Below are 22,342 nucleotides of genomic sequence, written 5' to 3'. Positions count from 1 at the left end.
TCGTGGTAAATCGTGAAGACTTGAGATGTATCTTTCACTTTCACACCTACATAATGGATGATTAGGTAATATCTATACAAGTTAAATCATGTTATCATAAATGATTTATCACATGACAAACAGTTTACATGATATTCAAGTTTTTAAGAGAGCACGAAAGTCAATTACATATTAGTATTGACATGCGTTAGGGTTATCCTCTGTCAACTCGATCATCTAAATGGTCACAATGAAAAGTAATGAAGATTTATGAAGAAAAAGATTAAAAAAGTGTTACATATATCATATCTAAATACCTTTTGCTCACTATGTTCATCAGTATACTGCTACAGAAATAAAAGATATATAACCGCATTTGTTATTTATTATGTCTGTTTCCAAATAAGATTTTTTTTTATTGAAGATTATGGGGAAACACCCTAAAAATAAACAAAGATGATTTAACAATGAAGAGTTATTACATATAAATAATGGTATATTCCTTTACATATAAACACCAACGAGACAAGCCACAAGACATACCACAAACCACATTTATTCATCACATTATTCTGACTGATTTCAATTGATTTACAATGAAACAGGAAAAACCCAAACCATTGTTTAATATTTGAAAAAAGCATATAAAAAAACCTTTACCTGGTGCAAGTATTACTTAATGAAATATTTTGAATATATTTGACTACTTAAAGTTATCTTGCAATATGATATTCAAATGACAATATTAAACGCCCAAATACATCAAACGTATGAATTACAACTGTCATATTCCGGACTTGGTACAGACATTTTCTTATGTATAAATTGTTGGACTAAACCTGGTTTTGTAGCTAGCTGAACCTCTCACTTGGATGACAGTCGCATCAAATTCCACAGACATATAGTGTAAAGAGTATACAAATCAAAGTCCTGTTAACCGACATAATATTTTATCATCCCTTTTCCATAAAATTGCGCGAAAATTCCATCAATTATTTTTAGATCTCAGCACCACTTTAAGAGTTCTCGATTGAAATATTTTTGAAGCTTTACATGAACTGCATAAAAGATCACTAAATTATTCTGTTGAATAGTTGAATAAGAGTTAGAGTTTAATTTTTTTTAAGGGAAAATCTATTATTTTTTCTGTATCATATACCCTTTAAAAAAACAAAAGGAAAGTGCTAAATTGATTAGACACATATAAAGTTCTAATGACTTTTCCAATTCTTTGCCTTCGAAAAAGGCCACGCATTTCCACATTAAGTTACAATATATAAGTTTGCATGGCATTTCATTGCAAAAACTGTAAACGTTAAGCTTTAAATGAAAATTATTACATATAAAGACATAAAAAGAAAACATAACGAATGTTCATCATGAAAAGTTACATGCTTTTTTATAATGATTCATTTTAAATAGGACTTTTCTGCCCTAACAACTACTTTAGTACAAGCAATCATCGTGACGCATATACACTATATACTAGTTGAGATGCATATAAACTATACATCAATAAAGCTGAATATAAAATTTAATGTAAATCCGTTATATTGCATTCAAACTCTACATCTGTGAAAATGTCTATAAAATTGACAATGGAAATAGGAAATATGTCAAATAGACAACAACCCGATCAAAGAGCAGATAAACTATATATTTGTAAAGATGTATATACAAATTTGATATACATGTTTACTGACGTATATATGTTCATAAAGTTTATGTGCATCACAACAACTGTATAATTTATATACCTCTTTACAAATGTACAGTATATATGCATCTTAACATTTTATTATTAGTTACATAGTGTGCTATTGACCTAATACGGTATGCATATGGGGTAATTTAATTCCATGTGGGGTGAGAGCGAACCTCGAATCCTTAAAATGGAATTTACTGACCCATACAAATCGTATTACTGTAGGTCACTAGCACACTATGTATCTTTTTATCTTATCGACTACTTAACATGTGCCGATGTGGTATTCAGACTAGTGGCCTATCCAAGTGATTAGGTCTTCAATACTAAGTATAAAGAACCTTATTTCCATATGTCTATACAAAATCAAATGCCAACAAAAACAATTTGTTAGCTTTAAATGTGTATTATGAATTTTATTTTCTCGTTTGATAGTTTTACATTTGGTAATCTTGGTCTTATTATAGCTTTCCTGCGATAATGGTTTTTCGTTGTTGAAAACCTTTCAGTGGCCTATAGCTTTTACGTCATTTAATCTCCGGTGGAATGTAATTTCTCATTGACATTTATACCGCAACTACTCATTCCATTTTGTGTAAATCCTACATAAAATGAGAACAAAAAATAAAAGCCCCTGTTGGTGCTTAACTAGTACAAATTTGAAAACCAACAGTGTGTTGAAATATCGATACACCAAAATCTACAAAAACGTTGTCGACAAAACTTTTTCAATGAGCATTTTGAATGGATCATACTCGTTGTATTTGGGCTTCCCATCGAGCATGACGTATAGTATAGCATCACAACATCAAATGTTTTGATATTTAAAAAAAATATGAATGTCATTGAAAATTTTGTAGTAGATCTTTAGAATTTTAAGAAACCAATTTGGAAGAATGAATCCTAATAAAAGGGGAATTTATAAAGACGGGAGATTTTAATACTCCTTTGATTGTTCAACCCAAAGTAGAGAATAACGGCTTTCTGATTTTCTAGAATTTCCTCTTTTGTGAATGATCTAGGAGTATATATGTGGGATTCTGGGTTTTGCTGTAAATTCTGAGTTCTCCAATAAGAAATGTTAAATAATGATTTTGCATATGAAAAATAGGTGCTTCGTCATATTTCTGGAGAGAGAATAAAGCACCCACAACCTAACTTGACTAATATTAATTTGGCTCGGTTAATTTGTATATATAATTTTGGCAAAATGTTTACTTTGACTCTTTGACAAAAATATAAAAATTTCAAAATATTTGAACCAACCACTTTTTCAGAAAAATGTTGTTGGTTATAGCAGTTTGACAAACACTTATTTTGATAATTGAGAAGCTTAATATTTAATTAACAAAACAACGTGATTTAAAGGTTTAACTGATTTTACAGAGTTATCTCCCTGTAGTGTAAGGTACCACCTTAAACAATGCCGTGTGTTTTGTATAGGTGTCATACCACCAATTACTCCCTCAAATTTAGTGAAAGTAGGCCTACTCGGACAAAAAATAGTGCATTTGATGTCATTGTTCACCTAAACTAACCAACAAATTTGCAGAAATGAAACTTTTGTTGAAAGAGAAATATATTAAGACCATTTGAGCCAAAATTTACCTATCTATGAGTTTGCATTAAAAATTGAGGATTAATGCGCTCCATAGTATACTAATTTAAGATTTCCAGAAAACCAGGGGTTATTTTTAGTGGTACCTCCTTTCGGAAGCTCTCTTCTTTTTTTATATGATTTTGAATGTATGTTGAAAATTGGCATGCAGAAAGGTGACACCTGTACTATTCAGAATATACCTAGTTTCTATGAAGTTAAACTTAAGGTAAAATATTTAGAAAGCTGTGAAAATTGCAAAATTTGGTTGAACAGATAGGGACTTTTAATTGGTGGTATGACACCTATATTGCTCATAAGAATGCATAATAGAACAGTTTTGATCCATTCAGAAAAAAGTGTTCAGTTGTGATTTATAATTGACTTGTAGAATATGCCAGGTTGTATCTTAATGTTTTGACCGGTCAGTAAAAATTTGTGTTCTTGGCAGATCTTTTAGAGTCTGTCTTTATATACATTTTTTATAGATTTGTGGCGATTTAAATCTTGGTACTTTGAGCTTTTGCATCAACTCTTCATAAAATTGCATAAATCACCGACGTTGTATTGCATGAACCGACGTTGATAAAGTTTCACCCAAACTTACAAAGTCATCTTCCGGTTTGTTGGTGGAAAAAGAAAAAAGATTATCAGATGTTTATTTTAAAATAGAAAGGATTGTTGAATTCGTTCGCTGTGTTCACTTTGACATTACGCACGGTGTTCAGTTTAGTAATGGTAACTTGAGTCGACGTCGTTTTTCTATTATTTCAACCTACTTCTGTACCAAACGTTAAAGCTTTGCTGCTTTAAAAAAAAACGGCTTGCATTTTGATGTTTAACCATTTATTTAAAAAACCCAGCATGTTAACATGACTGATTACTAGTATATATGTTTGACATATTCTTAACATAATGATAGTGTATATTTCAAATATGTGTCACTGCCCAAGCATGTCAATTGTTGCAAAATGCACATCCTCTATGATTCTCAGAATTCCGTCATCACAAGTAGCTAGGACTTGGCATTTATATCGATTGGAAACAGCCAGTACCAAAGCTTTTTGTGTTTCAAGAGTATAAATGTTATTTACCCTCCTTCAACTAGTTTTCTAACTACAGTTCGCGAATAATTTCAGGGTCTTTTTATTCGTATTATCAACATCTCAAATATGTGTCTTTCAAGAAGATTATAATGAAAAATAATCCTTGTTCAGGTCAATCGCAGCAACAGCTACTATTTATCCTCTGTTTGCTTGATCTACAATTTTAGTTTCATTCTCAGATTTTGAAATGAAAACGGCAGTTTAGAATTATTGATTTTATTTAAAATTAAAAAGTGATCTACAGTCCTTGAAATATAATGAGTAATTTCATATGCGTCTGTTTGTCGGAAATGACTTTTAGCGATACAACATATACAATCGTACTAGCAGACGCATATATGTTACTAGAATCCAAAAACGAAAGCTTCGGCAAGTTTAAAGCTTGTGCTACATATATATTCATCCGAAAATTTAGAGTAATATTTTGATCACAGAACGTGTCAACTGTTAAAGACACAACATGCTACACTTTCAGTAAATGGGAAATACAATTATATATATAACGTTACATTCACGTTCCGTGCAAAAATCGTTCAATTTGAACGTGGTAACATTTACGGGAGACACGGACAACTTGATGGAAATTGATGAAAAATTTAGCGTGTCCTTAATCTTGAAGGCTTAACCAAATCTTAGAAAAAAACCGCATTTCAGTAATAACATTTGTTTGCATATTTCATTTGTCTGACACAAATTAAAAACACCCTAAATTATCATGGTACTTAAAAATCTTGATAAATGGCTCTATGGTAACATTTACGGGAGACACGGAAAATACTGAAAAAAAATGGGAGAAGCAATGTTAAAAATAAAAATATTTTTGTAAAATTCAATAAAATTACATTTCATGTAGAGGTGGCGAACCTTTCCTATTATTTACGTTAAAATATTGTAATATTGAAGTGTTGGCTTTCATTTTTGTGTACTCGAATTTTCAAATCTTACAGCTATATGGAATTTCGAAAATGGCTGCTAGATTGCAAACTGACAGGATATTTATCGTGACCGTTTCACATAATAAATATGATTATATCATATCCCATCTGTACAAATGTTATCGAAATCCATTCAGTAGTTAGTATTTTTTCTTCGTTTATATTTGAATGGTTGGCGCTTGTTGTTACGTCTTACACGGCAAATTATGAAATATGGCAAATTATATACACAAAATCATTGCTTAATCATATAATGAGACATACCATTAAATTGATTAAAATCAGGTTTTATTTAAGTTCGATTCAAATGAAAAATCAAGAAAAGTTACTATTCAATAATGAATAGATTTGATTTGTTTTTGTCATACTTATGCATCAGGAAATGGTCAAATGAAACATAGACCGAATACCGTGCGTAACGTCTCTACATTGCATGCTATTTTGACTCTCATCTGATATTTTACAAGATTAATATTCATAAAATCTGATAATATGTAAATCTCTTGTTTTTTGTGTTGTTGGGCTGCTGTCTCATTAATAAATCTATTTATTCATAGAGTTTATTAAATTTATTAGATAACTCGTGTAAATAATTTTTACACAAATCTCTTTTTTGTCATATGTTTCTTTTTAAATATTGTAGATTTTTTAGATAACTTTTCCCGACATCTGATTTTGCTTTATACATTGTTAGTATTCTTATGTATCAAACTAAAACACACACCGAGTGTTTTAATAAGTGTTATCGTGAATGACTGGATAAAGGGCAATTCTGTGCTATATATAGTATTCATGTTAGTATTAAAGATGTAAATTAAGACGATTAAGAAAGTGTACTATAGTTCTTGGAAGTTTAATGATTAGTTCTACATTGTCAGAACATCTAGTCATTGCTTTAATGATTAGTTCTACATTGTCAGAACATCTAGTCACTGCTTTGTTAGCACTGCTTTGTAAGTCAAATTTATTCATTTCGTTGAAAATTATCATCATCTCTTATTCTTTCATTTACAATTCATTACTGCCTTTAACTAATATACAACGTACATCATAAAACACATTGAAAATTACTGCCGACATTAATAACAGATTAAACCCAATGTTCGCTAAATCTGAAAAGTATGCTGAAAAGTAGTCCGTACGGTGACCTATGGTTGTTAGTTTCTGTATCATTTGGTGTCTTGTGTGGAGAGTTGTCTCATTGGCAATTATACCACATCGTCTATTTTATATTTGATATCTAGTGAGAATCGATTACAAGAATCTTTAATACTAGTCCGTACATGTATAAGAAGAAGGTGTGAGTAAACTACAATGACAGCAATCCAAACAACAAAAAAAACATGACAAGGGGATAACTGGTTAATGCATAGTTCTTGATGTCAAATAATTTGTCATTATATAACAGTATTAAATACATGAAATACTTGTAGCTAAAGCAGGCTTCTGTGTGCGGGATTTTCTCGCTTTGTTGAGGACCCCATGGTGGCCTTTGGCTGTGTTCTGCTCTTTGGTCGGGATTTTCTCGCTGTGTTGAGGACCCCGTGATAGCCTTTGGCTGTGTCCTGCTCTTTGGTCGGGATTTTCTCGCTGTGTTGAGGACCCAGTGATGGCCTTTGGCTGTGTTCTGCTCTTTAGTCGGGATTTTCTCGCTGTGTTGAGGACCCAGTGATGGCCTTTGGCTGTGTTCTGCTCTTTGGTCGGGATTTTCTCGCTGAGTTGAGGACCCAGTGATGGCTTTTGGCTGTGTTATGCTCTTTGGTCGGGATTTGACACATTCCTCATTTCCATTCGCAATTTTAATTTACAAGACATGTTTTATTCTGCTTATTTCTGGTTTAATTCGATTGTTTTAATTTTTGATGTAAGGGAGCTACCATTTGATTTTTAGGGGGGGGGGGGGCTAGGATGAAAAATTTTGTCCTGCTTTTTTTTTTAGTTGTAATCCCTGTCCTGCCTTTTTAAATTTTACTCTATTTGGTCCTGCCTTTTTTTTTACTAGTTTATCCTGACTTTTTTTTACACAAATTGTCATCCTGCCTTTTTTTTTACCAAGTTGCTCATCCTGCCTTTTTTTTTTTACTCAAAACTCCTGTCCTGCCTCTTTTTTTCAAATTTCATCCTAGCCCCCCCCCCCCCCCCCCCCATAAAAATCAAATGGTAGCTCCCTAACGCGTCTTCTGAATGTCTGACGTCGTTTTGTGTATCATATCATGGACATAATTTTGTAATGTGACCACGACGTCATCAACGTTTTTTCATGATTTACGCCGGTTTAGAATGGAATTTAGAATTAAATTAAAAGAAATAACTGTACTATTTTGTCAGTCTATTCGAAATAACATAAAAAATGTGGTGCACACTGTTAAATAACCAGCTACGCGCGTTATTCAGTGTGCACCACATTTTTTATGTTATTTCTTCATAGACAGAAAACACATTAGTCATTCCTTAATTGTTTAAGAAATAATTGATGCCAGCTATACTTTATTGTAGTTTTAACATGGGTAGGCATTATATTCGTGATTATTTTTGCCAGAGCGATAGCGAGGGCTAAAATAACACGAATATAATGCCTACCCATGTTAAAACTAAAATAAAGTATAGCTGGCATCAATTATTTCGATTCTGATTAGGACAATTACGGTAATTTCTATGTTCGCTGTGTATAAGTGTACGATCTTCGTGTAGGCTCTTCCATCAACCTCGCTGTCGATTTTTATCCAACTAGTTCAAACCAGTTTAATTTCGCAAAGTTGTAGGTTTCTAAAATTCAAAATTGAAACAGAAATTAACAAATTAATTTATCAGCCTAACTAAAACAATATTTGAGTCACAATATATTAAACAGAAAATTTATATTACAACAGTCTTTTCCTTTGAGGTCAATTTCTGACACGCACATTTTCAAGTCAGTTGTCAATGGCGGTGGACGCACAAGGAGAATCGGGTAGGTCTTTATTTTACTAAATTAATCGTAAATATTTCGCCGGTTAATAGTGTAGCATTGGTAAATATGTTTATATTTGATAGAGGATTCCTTGATAAAGTTGTGCTGACATTTGAGACTTGGAAGGAGGGGCCCTTTGACAGAGATCCATTTATACTTGCGGTGGCTACACCTTGTAAAGTTGATCAAAGGGCACGCCTTTGTGCATCTGACGATTTCAAATGCTGTATTACATGATGATTAAAATTAATACTGGGTGACAATCTTGTTGCATTTGTAAAATGGATTGGAAACCTTGGTGGTATATTGGTAATTACGCCTATTTTGTTTTATAGGAGAATGGGGTTCGATTCCCTGCTAGGGTCAATCCATTTTATCAGAAATATATGAAACAATTTTGTCATTTCAGTACAACAGTAATAATAACCTATACTTGATTTTATATTTTATCATCGGAACATATGTTTCAATGAAATTATTCTATACAATGACATGCCTTTTTAAAAGGAGAGATGAAACGTGTTTTTCAGAGGGAGGGGTTTTGAAGTTAGAACAGCCAACATGAACGATGCGGTATCTAGGTCAAATATGTCAATTACGAATTGTAACACATTGTTGTCATTGTAAAAGTATAAGGAACAAAATGTGTATCATTTTAGTGTTTGAAAGTGGTTTAATTTAAGGAAATACATTAAATGCATATCAATTTGACGAAATTGATTTTTCTGCCGTAGTCAATATACGCATGTGCAAACTAATTTTATTGGATAATAAAGTATGGTTTCTTTACAAAGCTTAAGAAGCACGTCATATTAGAATTTTTCATAAATGCTTCGGGTTTTTTTCCCGTATAAATTGTCTAACATTTTGTTGAAGGCCGTACGGTGACCATGGTGGTCAGTTAATTGGAATATAGTGGTCAATTCATGGGATCAGAACTTTTCATCTTTTTGAACATAGTAGTAATTCATCTAAACGGGGTGTTCAAAACATTTGGACAAAGCGTCTTAGACATTGGAACAGGGTATTCAATTCATTTGAACACAGTGGTCAATCAATTTGGAAAAATTGTTCTAGTCATGGGAACAGAGGGGTAAATTTATTGGTATATAGTAGTCATGAAAAGTTTTTTTTATAGATATAGGAAGATGTGGTATGAGTGACAATAAGACAACTCTCCCTCCAAATAACAATTTATAAAAGTAAACCATTATAGGTCAAGGTACGGACTTCAACACGGAGCCTTAGAGTTTGTTTAACAGGTTTTATCCTATTTTCGTTTTTAATGGTGTGTTTCTTGATTCCAGATTTAGTTAAAACTTATTTCAACAAGTTATGCATACTTTTCTCAAAAAACTGCCAAACACCTTGTACGTGGTACATAACTGTCTCCAAGAACACGGGAATAATTAGCCAAGTCGTATAATTAAGTTTTACATATTTTCATTTTCTTGTCTTTTCTTTCTGCTGTCTTTGTATTCAAAACTTAATGGAAAAGTGACTGAATAAATGAATTCTCATTACCGCTTGTTCGGATACAACTGAAAGGCACTCAGCTAGATAAAACAAAACTCACATTTAGCATTATTTTAATTCAGTGTAATCATAAGATGTGAAGGAAGTGAAAATCAAACAAAAGATTTGAAATTCTTGTTCCGAACCTTTTATTATAACAATACATTGACAGTAACACGAAACAATGACATATGACTTCAAAGAAGCAGAATTTAAAGCGAAATCTTAACAAATAGAAACACAGAGGTTGTAAGAGGTAATAATTACACATTTTACTGTATTAATCCCATACATTGAAAAATTACATTTATTATTGCTAAATTTCGCTACAAGTCTGTGCATTTTATTTTGATTAACTTTGATCAAATTTCTTATCAATATACACTTTTCTTCATTATGCCATAATCACTTTCACAGATATTTAATTTATACCTAATGATTCTGTCCAATACATGCAAAATGTATTTAAAAAAGAAAGAAAAACTTAAGTTAAGATTCTTTACCATACTCTAGTTCCCTCAGTTAATAAGCTTCTAATGGAGACACATGCAAAAACAAAATTGTGATTATCAATAAACTTGGGCCCAACTTACGAAATAAAGATATGTTTTAAATTTCTATTTTTATTAAAAAAGTTAAATCGAGGAAAACACGTACACAATTTGTTATAATATCAAAATTAGTTCACCATATTATTCATTATATACTACACATGTATGAAGTAACAGCTTTACGTCCACAAGGGAACTGAGAAGGTACTGACGTTGTTTACTGATAATTTTCATATCTTTGATTACGTAAAATGACTTAACCTTATAACTTTAATGGTAATTCAAATACATAAATTGATAAGCATTCATTTCACCAAAATGGATCATCTTCCTCGCCCGACTTTTTCTTTGACTTCTTTCCGGAAGTCTGCTTTCTAGTTGATTTAGATGTTTCCGATGTGTGTGGTGCCGGTGCTACAACAGTGACAGTTCTCTTTCCTTTTTGGCCCTTCCTATTGTCTCTATTGTGTGTGTTTCTTGATGTCACAGGGCCTGCCTCTTGCATAGCATGGACTTTATTATGTTTTTTCTTACAACATACATGGTAGACAATGATGAATGTGATTATTGTAAATATGATAACGCCGCCTAAAATAGCAATAGTAATCACTGTCAGCTGCCCAAGTCCAAACACGTACCCCAAAAGTTTATCAAAGATAGTACAGCCAGCCTGAAAGTAAACAATTTCTTTTGTTATCTTTAGCATAATTTACGTGATAGGATAGTGAACATATGTGATGTAGTATCAATGTGAAAACTACCAATAAAGACCAAAGGACAAAAACTATCAATAAAGACCAAAGGACAAAAACTACCAATAAAGACCAAAGGACAAAAACTATCAATAAAGACCAAAGGACAAAGGACAAAAACTACCAATAAAGACCAAAGGACAAAAACTATCAATAAAGACCAAAGGACAAAGGACAAAAACTACCAATAAAGACCAAAGGACAAAAACTATCAATAAAGACCAAAGGACAAAAACTATCAATAAAGACCAAAGGACAAAAAGAATAAAGACCAAAGGACAAAAACAATAAAGACCAAAGGACAAAAACTATCAATAAAGACCAAAGGACAAAGGACAAAAACTACCAATAAAGACCAAAGGACAAAAACTATCAATAAAGACCAAAGGACAAAAACTATCAATAAAGACCAAAGGACAAAGGACAAAAACTATCAATAAAGACCAAAGGACAAAAACTATCAATAAAGACCAAAGGACAAAAACTATCAATAAAGACCAAAGGACAAAAACAATAAAGACCAAAGGACAAAAATAATAAAGACCAAAGGACAAAAACTATCAATAAAGACCAAAGGACAAAGGACAAAAACTATCAATAAAGACCAAAGGACAAAAACTACCAATAAAGACCAAAGGACAAAAACTATCAATAAAGACCAAAGGACAAAAACTATCAATAAAGACCAAAGGACAAAAACTATCAATAAAGACCAAAGGACAAAAACTATCAATAAAGACCAAAGTACAAAAACTATCAATAAAGACCAAAGGACAAAAAGAATAAAGACCAAAGGACAAAAACAATAAAGACCAAAGGACAAAAACTATCAATAAAGACCAAAGGACAAAAACTGTCAATAAAGACCAAGGGACAAAAAACTATCAATAAAGACCAAAGGACAACAACTATCAATAAAGACCAAAGGACAAAAACTATCAATAAAGACCAAAGGACAAAAACTACCAATAAAGACCAAAGGACAAAAACTATCAATAAAAACCAAAGGACAAAAACTATCAATAAAGACCAAAGGACAAAAACTATCAATAAAGACCAAAGGACAAAAACTATCAATAAAGACCAAAGGACAAAAACTATCAATAAAGACCAAAGTACAAAAACTATCAATAAAGACCAAAGGACAAAAAGAATAAAGACCAAAGGACAAAAACAATAAAGACCAAAGGACAAAAACTATCAATAAAGACCAAAGGACAAAAACTGTCAATAAAGACCAAGGGACAAAAAACTATCAATAAAGACCAAAGGACAACAACTATCAATAAAGACCAAAGGACAAAAACTATCAATAAAGACCAAAGGACAAAAACTACCAATAAAGACCAAAGGACAAAAACTATCAATAAAAACCAAAGGACAAAAACTATCAATAAAGACCAAAGGACAAAAACTATCAATAAAGACCAAAGGACAAAAACTATCAATAAAGACCAAAGGGCAAAAAGAATAAAGACCAAAGGACAAAAACAATAAAGACCAAAGGACAAAAACTGTCAATAAAGACCAAAGGACAAAAACTATCAATAAAGACCAAAGGACAAAAACTATCAATAAAGACCAAAGGACAAAAACTTATCAATAAAGACCAAAGGACAAAAACTATCAATAAAGACCAAAGGACAAAAACTATCAATAAAGACCAAACGACAAAAACTATCAATAAAGACCAAACGACAAAAACTATCAATAAAGACCAAAGGACAAAGGACAAAAACTATCAATAAAGACCAAAGGACAAAAACTACCAATAAAGACCAAAGGACAAAAACTATCAATAAAGACCAAAGGACAAAAACTATCAATAAAGACCAAAGTACAAAAACTATCAATAAAGACCAAAGGACAAAAAGAATAAAGACCAAAGGACAAAAACAATAAAGACCAAAGGACAAAAACTATCAATAAAGACCAAAGGACAAAAACTGTCAATAAAGACCAAGGGACAAAAAACTATCAATAAAGACCAAAGGACAACAACTATCAATAAAGACCAAAGGACAAAAACTATCAATAAAGACCAAAGGACAAAAACTACCAATAAAGACCAAAGGACAAAAACTATCAATAAAAACCAAAGGACAAAAACTATCAATAAAGACCAAAGGACAAAAACTATCAATAAAGACCAAAGGACAAAAACTATCAATAAAGACCAAAGGGCAAAAAGAATAAAGACCAAAGGACAAAAACAATAAAGACCAAAGGACAAAAACTGTCAATAAAGACCAAAGGACAAAAACTATCAATAAAGACCAAAGGACAAAAACTATCAATAAAGACCAAAGGACAAAAAGAATAAAGACCAAAGGACAAAAACTATCAATAAAGACCAAAGGACAAAAACTATCAATAAAGACCAAACGACAAAAACTATCAATAAAGACCAAACGACAAAAACTATCAATAAAGACCAAAGGACAAAGGACAAAAACTATCAATAAAGACCAAAGGACAAAAACTACCAATAAAGACCAAAGGACAAAAACTATCAATAAAGACCAAAGGACAAAAACTATCAATAAAGACCAAAGGACAAAAACTATCAATAAAGACCAAAGGACAATGATTATAACAAATATAGTTCACAGTTAGGCCTAGACAAAGAACAGAATGTATACCTTATAGTAAGCTCTAAATCTAAAGAGTCACGGATAACAAAATGTGAGGCAATCAAGAAATTCAACAAAAAAAACATAAAAAACCCAACGGTGTGAATTATACTACACAGTACACTAAAGAGCAAAAACTACAAAACTAATATTGAAGACAGCAACAAACGAAAACGAATGAATTATAGGTTTCTGATATATTATAGGCCTGCATATATAGAACTTTGCTATGTTTATCGTGCTTGTGTGAGCTCTAACCTCCCCTAAATGGATAGCGAAATAACAACACAATTAAAGAACACAAACTATATAAAAAAACATCTCAGGATAGGGCCTAATTCGGTTGGTAGTATAAAACACAAATGACTTTTTGATGAGGTTTTTTAAGAATTATTTTTTCGAAACGAAATACTTGATTGATATGTTATGCTGTCATAAATGTTAAAAATTGAAAAAAATGAGGATTTTGTAGCATATTATGTCATAATTAACTTCATGGTTTACACCTTTTCTCAGTGGAAAGAAACGGTGATATAAGTAAATAAAAAAGTCCGTAGTTGTCAGTGTTGATTGTTTTTGCATATTTATTTGGTTGCTAACTTTATTCATTAGTTTCCGATTTTTCAGGACTTTTACGCTTTTCCATACCGTCAGTTTTCTTACACGAATTCGTGTACTGTTTTTTAAACTTGGACAATTCGGCATAGGCAACTTACATAATCGATGAATTACCGTATATTTATCTAGATAGTGTTGTTAGTGCTGCCAATATGTTGTCGCGTTGGTGTTTATACTACGAGTTGATGATACCTTTTGTTGGTGCTGCCAATATGTTGTCGCGTTGGTGTTTATACTACGAGTTGATGATACCTTTTGTTGGTGCTGCCAATATGTTGTCGCGTTGGTGTTTATACTATACAATTATTGACTTTTGATGAGGTTGATACAATGATTTATCAACCCCAGAGATGTGATATTCACCAAGGCCAACGGCCGAGGTGAATATCACATCTGGGGTTGATAAATTATTGTATCAACTGATATCAAAAGTCAACAATTGCTTTATTATATGACTCTTTAGTTCTCAGTGTCATTTTCATATTTTTAGATTGTGAAATATATCCTTGGTTAGATGGTACTTTGCCTAGACTGTTTTTATTTTATGCTTGGGTTTGATTTTTAGGCATATTTAATTCTGCATAATTAAAACTAGAAGAATATTGTATCATTTCAATTTTTAAAGAACAAAACATGAACAATATTGAATACAACAGAATAAAAAACTAGATACATGTAAATGTACGCTAGAATCTGTTGATCGGCGAGTATTTGTAGAATCCTTTTCTATCAAAATCTTCTTAATTTCCTCATTATTTAACGATGGAAAGCGTTTTTCAGTAGCTACTTCTGTTGCTCCAGCCATACTTTGTTGCCGGAAACATGTAACTGTCGTCTGTTAGATCGAAACGATTTTATGTCGAGAGCGCTGATTGGTTGATATTTATTCGGTCGTCCAATTAAAAACCATTTTATTTATACATCCCTTAAATAGCTAACAAGAATTCCCCGTTTCTATATTTAGGTACACGGACGCTGTTCCAAATCTTATATTAACCTCTCGTGATTTTTGACGCGGTGAATATAATGTTTTATCAAAGAGGATTTCCTATGCTTTTAGCCAATGAGAAAACAGAAAATTTATAGTCATATAATAATATACAATTATTGACTTTTGATGAGGTTGATACAATGATTTATCAACCCCAGAGATGTGATATTCACCAAGGCCAATGATGATACCTTTTGTTGGTGCTGCCAATATGTTGTCGCGTTGGTGTTTATACTATGAGTTGATGATATCTTTTGTTGGTGCGGCCAATATGTTATCGCGTTGGTGTTTATACTACGAGTTGATGATATCTTTTGTTGGTGCGGCCAATATGTTGTCGCGTTGGTGTTTATATAACGAGTTGGTGATACCTTTCAAACAATGCAATGACTAACAGACATTAGAAACTAACTTGGCCACTTACGATGTCGTCATTTTCATCTGTACCATCAACACAATGTTGGACTGTATCACACTTTAGATTTGTAGGAATACATCTACAATTTTAAATTATCATAATATATACAGTCATATAGAAAACGAGAAGAAAAAAGGATGTTTAAAAAAGAAAACAAAGAACAAACTTACTTATAGCCTCCTTCAACAACAGAAGTAAGACAAATGAAGTTTTTTTAATTCTAGGAATATCGAAAGGATCATATAAACTAGCGTAGCAGAAAGAACATTTCCTTTGGCTTATTTTTAAATGTTTACCTCGAATTTGACATAGTGGTCATCTCAGTACCATTCTATGACAAACGAGACGAATTAAAACACTGTAGCAGCAATATAAAATTGAGAATAGAAATGGTGAATGCATCAAAAAGACAACAACCAGACCAAAGTTCAGAAAACAGCAAAAGGCCTCTAATAGGTCTTCAATACATATAAATGAACATTATACATCTAAATCATACACGACTAACAAAAGCTTTCGGATTTTGATGATTTTATAAGCAATTTGAACTCGTTGAACTACATCTGAACATCGAAATAATGATCGATCTAGCAAAATGTATGATAATTTCTAGAAAACGATCCATTAAAAATCTGCGAGTAAGGTCTATAATTGTATAGAATGTACGTTAAAAGCGGAAAAAATGGAAATTAACAATATAAAATTGTCAGGGTGAAGGGATTTGTTTTATCCTACAATCAGCTAACTGTTGTACAAATACAGGGTCACAAACAATTTTTTGCTTTATTTGTACATTTACAAATAAAGTCTCCTGTTACTCGCTTCCATGTTGAGCAATCGGTATTAATATGGATATATCTTTTTTGGTAACAGTTCATTTTGGGATCTTTTTCGTTATCCGCGTTTCAACTATATTGATTTCTTTGAAAAATCAGAGGCATTAATTTGGATTTCACTGACAACAAACATTCAAGTATCGGATGTAAATTGCAGGATAAAACAATGTATGTACATTATCAGAGATATAAGATGTATTTGTACGAGCTGTAGAAACAGGACGAAAAGCCAGGCTTTCCGACAATATACATATATTGTATATTTATGGGGTTTTTTTTCTGTTTTTTTTTTTAATATAAAAAATAAAATCACAATAATACTGAACTTAGAGGAAAATCAGTTCGGAAAGTCCATAATCACATGGCAAAATCAAATAACAAAACGCATCAAAACGAATAGAAGAGAACTGTCATATTCCTGACTTGGTACAGGCATTTTCAAATGTAGAAAATGATGGATTAAACCTGGTTATAAGTGATGTTTGAACAATTCGATTTTCCAGTGTGTGTCCGTCACGAGTCGACGTTACTATTATTTTGTCGTATGTGTTCACGTTCTGTTTTTCTAGTACTACTGAAAAACGAATACGCGGGGCTATATTTCCATATCATTAAAACGGAAATAATAAAAATTCTGAGGACGGATTTTGGAGAGAACGTAATTAAAAGGGGAGAAAGTAAATCAGATATTAATGTAAAATAATTGAATGAATACAGAAAAATTACTCCTACCTGTTTGTATCACATTGAAATTCGTTGCTTGAGCAATTATCGGCCTCACGAAATGATGTAACCAGCATCTGGAAACCAGAGAAATGATTTAGACTGTTTGTGTAAAATTTAAACTGCACCTCTGATGAATCGGATACAAATGGACTTGGACCTGTCAGAAATATTGCAATCTTGTTTAATACATTCAAAATAATACAAATTAGCACACGTGGAGGAAGATAAGTTTAGATAAACTATATGATGTGTTAAGCTTTTGAGTGATGAACGAATATAAAGAACGACGGTCTTTCTGTGTCTGTACTGGGTTTTTCACTGATAAAACTACTAGTGACTTATTGGTTTTGGTGTTATTTCAACCAAAACAATATCATCAATTTATCAAAACCTTTCAAATACCGAGTCCAGACATTAAATCAACCAAAATGTTGTTGAAATCATGCTATTAATATCGATCATGTTTGTTTGAAAGTTCTAAAATATCTTAAAAATCTCTTAACTTGAAGGATGTGCGGTGACATAGTTGTTGATTTCAATATGTCATTTGGTTTCTTGTGAAGAGTTGTCCTATTGGTATTCATACCACATCTTTTTATTTTATTATTTATTCTAAATAGACGGAATTTAGCTCGACATTGACGAGACTTTCTTGTTTTTAAAACTCGATATATAGTTATGCCTTCCAATGTTTATATGAACATAGAACATGATAATTATATCGTTTGGAAAAATGTTCGCAGTTACAAAAGCAAGTTCAAAATACCTAATGAATTAAAACAACACTCGATAAACTCCGAATCGCTTTTCAATCTACGCCTTCAGCCTGAAAGCTCAAAATACATTGTATATATATATAAACATAAACAATAACCTGTTGATGTGAAGTCATGCCTACTAGTATATTGCGTTCTAAAATATGTGGGTACCAAAAAAGTAAAAACCACGCGATCTAGAAATAACCATGGATACAAATCAAGGATAGTCATGTTATGTCATGTGAAAAAGTTGAATTTTCAATATATAGCTTTGTGCATTTCCCTCATACTATTAGCAAACAAATCTACAATAGTAATCATGGATTTTTTTTGGGAAAAATTAAATAGCGCCATATTAATCTTCCGACCATATATATCATTAGGCATATGTACAATCAATCATAGAAAACATACTTGAATTCGGCACTGTATATGTGTAGCCATACGGTTTAGAAAGGTGTTTTTTTTACCGGCATTGCCAATTTACTGTTACATATGTATGTGACCTTCATATATGAAAAATAAAATTCTTACCTGCACTTCCGCAAACAGTCAAATCGGCGGTAATTTCGTTGGTCAAGGAAGAAGAGTTTTCCATCGTGCACAGGTTTGTCAGTGTTGTATTCTCAATTGAACAGTTATTAGCTACAGTACAGTTGTCTAGTGAACAGTTGTTTGCCACTGTGCAGTTGTCAATGGTGGCATTATTATTGACTGTACAGTTGTAAGAAACAGTCATGTTGTAAGAATTAGTGGACGTGGTGGTGTTCTGGTGGTCAAATATCTCAAGTCCATCCAAACATTCATTTCCTGCTGCATTTTCCAGTTCAAATTCTAAAAATTTTATCAAGACTTTCTTCCCTGTAAAAAAAATTCATTTACATTAATATGCAAGCTTTTTGTCATAGAAACAAAGAAAGCGATATGATTTTTTTTTGTTACTAATAATTGTCTTATATCACAAAAAAAACCCTACTTAAACGAAAGTATTAACTAGTATCGTGTTCTCGATATAAAATCTGCACCGGGTCAAACCCGGGTTAATTAACCTGAATCAATTACCCCGGTTGGGGATTTTCCCTCTCAACAAAAATAGAAAGGTTAGTGACAAAATGTCAAAATTGAAACCCGCATCTGTCCACTGGTATTTACATTATAGGATTAAACACATTTTTTCTAGAGGTTATTGATGAGTAAACCGGGGCGATTAACTCACAAACTGAATAAAAGTCCGAAATGAACTTTTGTTTTATGTGATTTTTATTTCATATTTTTATTTAAAATATTTGTTATAACAAAGTGTCACAACAAATGGAAGCCCTTGCACGGTCGGAAACAAAGTGGGATTTATGCGCGTCCTTGATATCGTGAATAATTTTGAGTTTCATGATATGGTAAATTTAAATTGATATTTTAAAAGCTCGAATTGATTTATATATAACGATAGCATACCTGTCCCTGCGTTGAATGTTAGGTCACAGTTCTCGTTTGCTCCGTAGTTTATGATACTTCCAAGTTGATAAGCTCCAGTGTGGGACCTGATATACACGTCTTCTTTGTTATTGATAGTTTCACCACAATTACCCAAACCTCCACTGTTCATAAAATAATCCGGAATGATATTCAAACAAAATGAGGAACCAAAAAATGCCGTTAGGACAATGGTAAAAGTGGAAAAACGTCCTAACGACATGTTTTTTCCAAGTTACGTTTTACACCGGAAATAAATGAGGTAAATTATGACGTTTAAATGGCGCGATTAGTATTCTTGACGTTAAGCGCTAATGTAAGACAATTCGTAACGTTAATTATGATTTTTCAATTACAAACATAAGCTCTGTTTAAAACCGACAGAACAAAAGTTGAAACAAACAAAACATATATATATATCAGTTGTGCGCACATACAATTAAACACAGGGGCGGCTGCAGGAATTTTCGAAAGGGGGGGGGGGGGTGCTAACCCAGGGCAAACAGGGCAAAGGGGGGGTGCAAAACATATGTCCCGATACAAATGCATTGATCGGCAAAAATAAAGGGGGGGTGCGCACCCCCGGAACCCCCCCCCCCCCCCTGGATCCGCCACTGAAACATAGAAAGCAAGATATCATATCTATATGAAGGACTCGGAGGTGCGATGGTGACGCTGAAGTGCGATGGTCACCATGAAGTGCGATGGTCTATGCCGAAGTGCGATGGTCCTTTCGCTGAAGTGCGATGGTTTTGTATGGCGTTTGAATATTGCGACGTTTTCAAATACAGCGTTATAACAAAATCTCAAAATGCAGGTAGGAGCATAAGATGATTTGTAGCTGAAAGTTTCATGCGTACAAAGAAATGGAAATAAAATGAAACGAACGATTCAAGTCCCGAACAGTTTTGAACATAGGGGGTTGAGTTAACCAAAATATGTAAATCAATGGGAACAAGGCAGCTAAAGGATAAGGTGATCTTGGTCTCCAGATGAGCTAACCAGTGTTCGGAAGTACAAATGTATGCCGGAAAAGTTTTGTACGACAAGTGAAATGTCTTGATCTTTTTATTAATTTTCACTTTTGTAAAGTATCCTTCACATTATTTTGTGTTGAAAACTATTTTGAAAGATAACCAGGATAACTAATTAAAATAATAAGATAAAATTTATTATAAGCATATTTTTTTCGTTATATAAAGTAGCGATAATTTTGTTTTATTCAGCGGCTTGAGATGAATCCTACTTTGTAAGAAAACACACAGTCTCAGTAATTTTATCGTGCTTACAGTAATAATCTTCTGCAACGGGATAGGCAAAAAATAAACCCGATTGGTCCGAACTTGGTCATGAGTGGAGAAGCAGCTAATTACCCGCTATGAGTCAATTATAAAACTGTTATGATATCAGATAAAATGATGACTGGGTGTTGTGAGCAATTTCTAAAATATGATATAGACAAAAACAGTTTACTAGTGTATTTGATTAAGTTGGATCCTGATTAGTGAACCCAGTTTTTTTTTTATCGCAGTTAAACACGCAATATAAAGCGACTACATTTTTTTTTCGCTTAAAATTCCAAAATAAGTATAATCTATCTTCATGCAAAATTTCAAGGATTTAGTATTAGTAGACTAAGTATAAATAGTGTGAAGTGGGGTATTATCTTTTTTCTGTCCCTACACTGCTGTTTGTTAATATAAGCGGATCATTGGCATATTAAAGATTAAGTATTTGGTTTAAGCTAGGTTCACACTGCCGATCAGATCAACTCGATCAAGCCCGATCAAGATAAATTACGTGATCGGGAGACTGGTCTGACTCAATCGACAAGGATGTTCGGGATACTCTACCCAACTCGTCATCGATCTGACCATCTACCCGAGAGTTTTTGACATGTCAAAAACAATCGAGTAAGGACCGAGAAGCAAGTCACTCGAGAAGAGATCGAGAATTCGTAGAGTAGCGGTCGAATTGATCGGGAAAGGACCGTGTAGAGATCGAGATTGGTCGGAATACAACAAAATTTCCGATCAGTACTCGATCATTTCGACCTTTGCTCGACTTATGTCTGATCATTTCCAGATTAACTCGACCAATGTCCGATCGCTTCAAGATCACTGCGACTACTATATTTATTTTACCCCAGACCAACTCGACCAATACCCTATCCCTTTGCGACAACATTCGACCACTCTGAAATGATCAGAAATTAGTCGAGCAAAGGTAGATGGTCAGATCGATGACGAGTAGGGTAGACTATCCCGAACATCCTTTTCGATTGAGTCAGACCAGTCTCCCGATCACGTAATTTGTCTTGATCGGGCTTGATCGAGTTGATCTGATCGGCAGTGTGAACCTAGCTTTAACCTGAACAGAAATACAAAGCCGATCTCTCAAATATGAGGCTAGCCCGCTAACCACTACACCTCCACATTAAATAGGATTCCAACTTCAGCGTGTTAACCAACGTGTTCAGCGTGGACCATCTCGCACTTTAGAGTGAACATCGTGGTTCGCAGTCCCATCGCGGTCCCGAGTCCTACATATATATAAACATGCAACACAAAAGTTCGTTAATGCATCCCAAAAACATACACTGAAGCAGGCACTTATTGGGTAAAACACAAAAGCAAAAGTAAAAAGGTTTGCAACATATTAACACAAAATAGCAGAAGCACTATAGTAAAGGAAACACAATAATTTTGTCATGCTGAAAACAAAGCATTTACGTAAAATAATAAACAGAATTAACTGGTTTTGCAGGCAAAATATTGGCATGAGCTGCTCGACCAAATATTT

General features: G+C 32.9%; 1 protein-coding gene across 1 annotated transcript; it reads right to left on the bottom strand.

Annotated features, from left to right (window-relative positions):
- Positions 1-10,394: 10,394 nt before the first annotated feature.
- On the bottom strand, positions 10,395-19,864 carry LOC139513796 (uncharacterized). Its single transcript, XM_071302608.1, has 5 exons — positions 19,523-19,864; positions 18,605-18,931; positions 17,319-17,469; positions 15,757-15,829; positions 10,395-11,008 (listed from the first exon to the last, which is right to left on the bottom strand). The coding sequence occupies exons 1-5, from the start codon at positions 19,761-19,763 to the stop codon at positions 10,649-10,651; spliced, it is 1,152 nt and encodes a 383-aa protein (XP_071158709.1). The 5' UTR covers positions 19,764-19,864; the 3' UTR covers positions 10,395-10,648.
- Between the last annotated feature and the right edge of the window lie 2,478 nt (positions 19,865-22,342).

Source organism: Mytilus edulis, chromosome 2 (genome assembly GCF_963676685.1).
Source record: "Mytilus edulis chromosome 2, xbMytEdul2.2, whole genome shotgun sequence".
In the NCBI taxonomy this organism is placed as follows: Eukaryota; Metazoa; Mollusca; class Bivalvia; order Mytilida; family Mytilidae; genus Mytilus; species Mytilus edulis.
The sequence above is the reverse complement of the archived record's forward strand: the minus strand, read 5'-3'. Positions and strand labels throughout refer to the sequence as shown.

Excerpts from the sequence above, each read along its gene's own strand:
- LOC139513796 (XM_071302608.1), bottom strand. The coding sequence starts at position 19,763 with ATGTCGTTAGGACGTTTTTCCACTTTTACCATTGTCCTAACGGCATTT. Across the intron at positions 17,470-18,604 it reads GACTGTTTGCGGAAGTGCAG|GTCCAAGTCCATTTGTATCC; the intron begins GTAAGAATTTTA and ends TATTTCTGACAG. Across the intron at positions 11,009-15,756 it reads CAGATGAAAATGACGACATC|GCTGGCTGTACTATCTTTGA; the intron begins GTAAGTGGCCAA and ends GTTTACTTTCAG.